A 4,534-nucleotide genomic window follows, 5' to 3' on the forward strand; every position below is an offset into this window, starting at 1 on the left:
AACAAAAAAGAAAAAGTGAAAATAGTCATCAAACTTTAATTTGACTCAATAGTCAAAGATTACTTTAATCCAATAATAATGCAGAATCTAATCAAATTAGGAAAGCTGGTTATAGCCATTGGGGTTGTAACCTTTGGTAATTTAACCAATGCAAATGAAAGTAATCTTAATTTGGTTGCAGTAAATTACATGTCTTCTTGGAAACAAATCCACTTCCAAGGGTCATTATTACTTATTTACAATAGCTCATAAAGCAAGAATAAAATTAATTCCCAACGGCTAATCTGAAAAAAATGGAAAGCTATTTATTGCCTCGGAATGAAGTAAAGTATTAACTTTATTTTGCTCTTTAAAGCCCAACCAAATTGGACCATAAATCAATAATACCGAATGAGAAAAATAAGACCGTTCGGATGGTGAGAATTGATTGCATATAATTTTAATTGATTTAAGTTATACACATAATGTAAAAATATTCTACACTAGTAATATGATTTAATGAGTTATAATATGTTATTTATTATTTTTAAGGTCTTCTTTAATGATTTAAAGAAAATTGGCTGAAGTTTTTTTCTTAAACTAGTCTAATTGTGTAAATAATTTTTGCTCATCAATAAATATTTACTGTTTGCAACTTTATTAGCATACCCAACCAAAATTGGATTTTTAGTGGAAAGAAAAGTTGGTTTGAAGAGAAATTAGATCTCTTGTTTATTTCGAATTTAATGACATATATCATGTCATCTGAATTTCACAATCTAAATGTCTATGTCCAAACAATCCTTAAAACGCACACAACGTTTAGTACCTACTAAATCTTAGTTAAAGCGAAGTAAAATTGTTCCAAAATTCCAAGTAAGACCGAGTCGACTAGTTTAAATAAATATAAATTTCATTACTCCAAGTATCTATAAATATTGTATTCTTTTGTTTTCACATTGGTTTTATCTTGAACGTAATGTCAAATGAGTTTAAACTAAAACTTTGTATCAAACTTAATCACAAGCTCAAGTTAGAGGAATCAAAAACATCATACTTGGATCAGATATTTAAACCAATTTTTTAATACATTTAGTTTAATTGAAAAAGTTAGTTGTCTAAAACAGATAACTTATTCTTTGTGATTATGTGTCAACAACAACAACATAAAATGTAATTTCAATAAAGTGATGCTATAGAAGGTAGAAGTAACCTTACCCCTATCTTCGAAGAGAGAGAGCATTGTCCCAGAATCCTACTAATGTTAATTTTAAAACGAATACGAAAAAGAGATAACAGAAGAAAGGCAAAATAATTATGTGTCGATTAACGATTAAAAATATCCGTACAGTGTCTACAATATAATGCACTTTTACGCTCTTTGCCATATTAAAATGTAGGGATAAACGATAACAAATAATCAAGTCTATCGAAATAATTAGTAGGCGTTTGGACATGCAATTTAAAATCATGAGATGAAATCAGCTTTTTCAATTTAGACAGAATAAATTTAGACCATTTTAAATTTAGACCGAATAAAAAAGTTTAGGGCTGTTTTCAAGCATTTGAATTTTTACCATTATATTATTCAACGAAATCACTAGACTGAGTCGTGATGCGAGTTGAACTCGAGAAGAAGACAAAAATACAACGTAATCACACACCAGTCCACCCCACTCTTATCATAGCAACCAAAAAGAACTGATATCACACGCATCCTCATCATCATAATCAATTCATCATCTCTTCTCTATTTCTCTTTTGCACACACGAATTTTGTTTAAACCCTTTCATTTACCCCCCCAACCTTCTCTTCGCTAAATAAATAAATCCCCATTTCCCAAAAGCTAAAGCAAATATGTTCTCTCTTTTTCTTCTTTGATTCACTTACTTTTTCGTCCTTTGGTCTTTACTGAAATAGGAAAAAAGAACATGTTTACTGTATCAAGTTTGAATCTTACAACTTGATTACTTTAATAATAATAAAAAAGGCATAATATCTAATTTGTTACCCTCTTTTGTTTCCTATGTCTGTCCCTCCTATCTATGGTCACTAAAAAGTCTGCGGGATAAGGAAAGAAAATAAATACTCTTACTCTTATTATTATTATTATTATATACACCCACTAATAACCTCATTTCTAGAGAGAGAAACAAGTTGAACTGGTCTAGTGTGAGAAAAGAGTATTCGCTCTCTCTATTTTTGTTAATATGGATAATAAAAGCTGTAATTCTTCTGGTGGTGAAGGTGGTGATTCCACTGCTACTACTGCTACAAGTAGTAATAGTAATAGCAGTGGTAACAGAGACATGTATCTCAAACACCTCAACAAAATCTCCCACAAGATCTCTAAACCCATCAGAAACAACAAACCCCCTCTCTTCGACAACCCCCACGCGCCGCCGCAGAATCAACACGTGCCTCCGCCACTTCCTCCTCAGCCGCAGCAACAGCCACCGGTGTACAACATAAACAAGAGTGATTTTCGCGATGTTGTGCAGAAACTAACAGGTTCACCTGCACATGAAAGGATATCAACTCCACCACCTATACAACAACCGAAAGCACCAAGCTCACGGTTACAGAGGATCCGTCCACCACCACTCGCTCAAATCACCAACCGTCCACCTCCGTTCGTAAACAACAACGCCGTTAATAATAACGCCGTTCAGCCGTTATCTCCGTTACCGCCGTTTCCGTCAGTACACGCGTCAGCAGAATCGCCGATCTCAGCTTACATGAGGTTTCTGCAAAGTTCTACTGGATTATCACCGTTAGCTCCACGGTGGAACAACTTTGTTCACGCGCCACCTCAGCAACCACCGTTTCCGCCACCTCAGCAGCATCAACAGAATATTCCTCCACTGCCACAAACGGCGCCGTTTCCGTCTTTTCCGTCATCGCCGTTACCGTTTGGGTGTTTACCGTCACCGAAATCGCCGTACGGTTTGTTGTCTCCAAGTCTGTTACTTTCACCGTCAGGTCAACTAGGGTTTCAACAGTTACCTTTGTCACCGACACTACCAGTGGCAAGTCCCAAGTGGAAGGGTATTTGAGGAATTTCTCATAGAAACATTAAAGAAAAGAAAAAGGTAAGGAGTTTTTAAAAAATCTATTTTTTATTTTTATTTTTATGATAGGATTATAGTTGGCTTATAATTTGTACATGTATATTTTGGGGGGAATTATTGGATTATATTCAAGAGTAGAGTCTTTTATGCCCAAATATTATGATGTAGCTATCAAATGGTTAGTTTGGGGTTTGTTTTGTACATGAATGTTAAAGACAATTAAGAGAGAAATTTTTTGTTTGTTCATTCAGCTATATGTTCTTATTATCTTCATGGAGAAAATTGTAGAATACTGATTCTTTGTGATCTGCTGCTACTTACTTTAATCTGTAAGTTCCGTTGATTTAGAATGTTTTTGGTTGTACTAAGAGAGTTGTTTCATTGTATGTACTTGCTGATGGGTTCTATCAAATGTATTTTCTTTCCGCTGCCAGGGCATCTTTAATTGGATATTTGGTAAATTTTGGCCATATCATATGCTTTGACTTAACTTTCTTTTTCTCAACTATTGCTCTTTTGTTAAATTGTGTTGAAAGAACAAATAAAGGAAGTGTCACAATGGGCGGGGAATGAAGTGGGTAAAAATCATGGGAGCCTGGAGTTCAAGTCTCGACAAGACAATAAATGCTAGGTCTTGTTTCCAATTTCTTTTTTTGATGAGATTTGTTTCCAATTTCTAAGCTTTGGTTGGTTGGTTGGTAGGTTTACTCGTTGCCTATGCTAGTCGAAGATATTAGATACCAGTTTAATAGCTATGGTGTGTTCAACTGGTTCTAACACCACTCTTATCAAAAAGAAGAAAGAAGGGAGGGGAGCGTATTCTTCTTATAGAGTAATAAGTTTAGATTGTGCATTTGCTTTTGTGCCATTTCTAGTTTGTACTTTCTCTTTATTGAGGTATTTCAGTCAGATACTTCAAAAGCTATGCATTTTTTGAGAATCCGACACGGATGCGGCAATATTTTTGAGGGTCCAAATAACATAAGCTTGTAAAGTCTTGAAGAGCATGACTATTGCATTTTCAACTTATAAGGGTGTGGAGGAATTGAGGCCTTATTTCTAGTGTTTGTGAGTTTGTCACTAGCATTGTTCACGGAATTGGCCCTTTTTGTTCTTGGATTGCTTTAGATTCTTAAGTATTGTGGTTGCTGTAAAATGGTGGTTAGTGAAGCCATACACACAGATAATCTCTGTTTACTGGTTGTCCCCCAACACACTGTGGGTCTCGATTATCCTGACATGGAGTTTGAAGTTGATAGTGATGTTGCAGCATAGGATAGACTGTAGATTTATGAATCTGCTAACGGATTGCTCCTTTTGTTTAGTTCAATTTATGTTACTCCAAAGGGAAAATTATACTTGATGAGCATGGACATATAAACTGTCTGCCAGTTGTACATAGTGGCAGGATTTTTACCTAGGAGGTTCATCTTTTTTTATATACACAAGCAAAAAATTGACTTTATATATACAGTGTGATTTT

At 34.7% G+C, this 4,534-nt stretch overlaps 1 protein-coding gene across 1 annotated transcript; it reads left to right on the plus strand.

Moving 5' to 3' along the window:
• The first annotated feature begins 1,827 nt into the window (after positions 1 to 1,827).
• On the plus strand, positions 1,828 to 3,297 carry LOC132033696 (VQ motif-containing protein 9). The gene has a single exon (XM_059423744.1). The coding sequence runs from the start codon at positions 2,191 to 2,193 to the stop codon at positions 3,034 to 3,036; it is 846 nt and encodes a 281-aa protein (XP_059279727.1). The 5' UTR covers positions 1,828 to 2,190; the 3' UTR covers positions 3,037 to 3,297.
• Positions 3,298 to 4,534: the final 1,237 nt, after the last annotated feature.

The sequence above is a fragment of the Lycium ferocissimum genome, chromosome 10, assembly GCF_029784015.1.
Source record: "Lycium ferocissimum isolate CSIRO_LF1 chromosome 10, AGI_CSIRO_Lferr_CH_V1, whole genome shotgun sequence".
Classification (NCBI taxonomy): Eukaryota; Viridiplantae; Streptophyta; class Magnoliopsida; order Solanales; family Solanaceae; genus Lycium; species Lycium ferocissimum.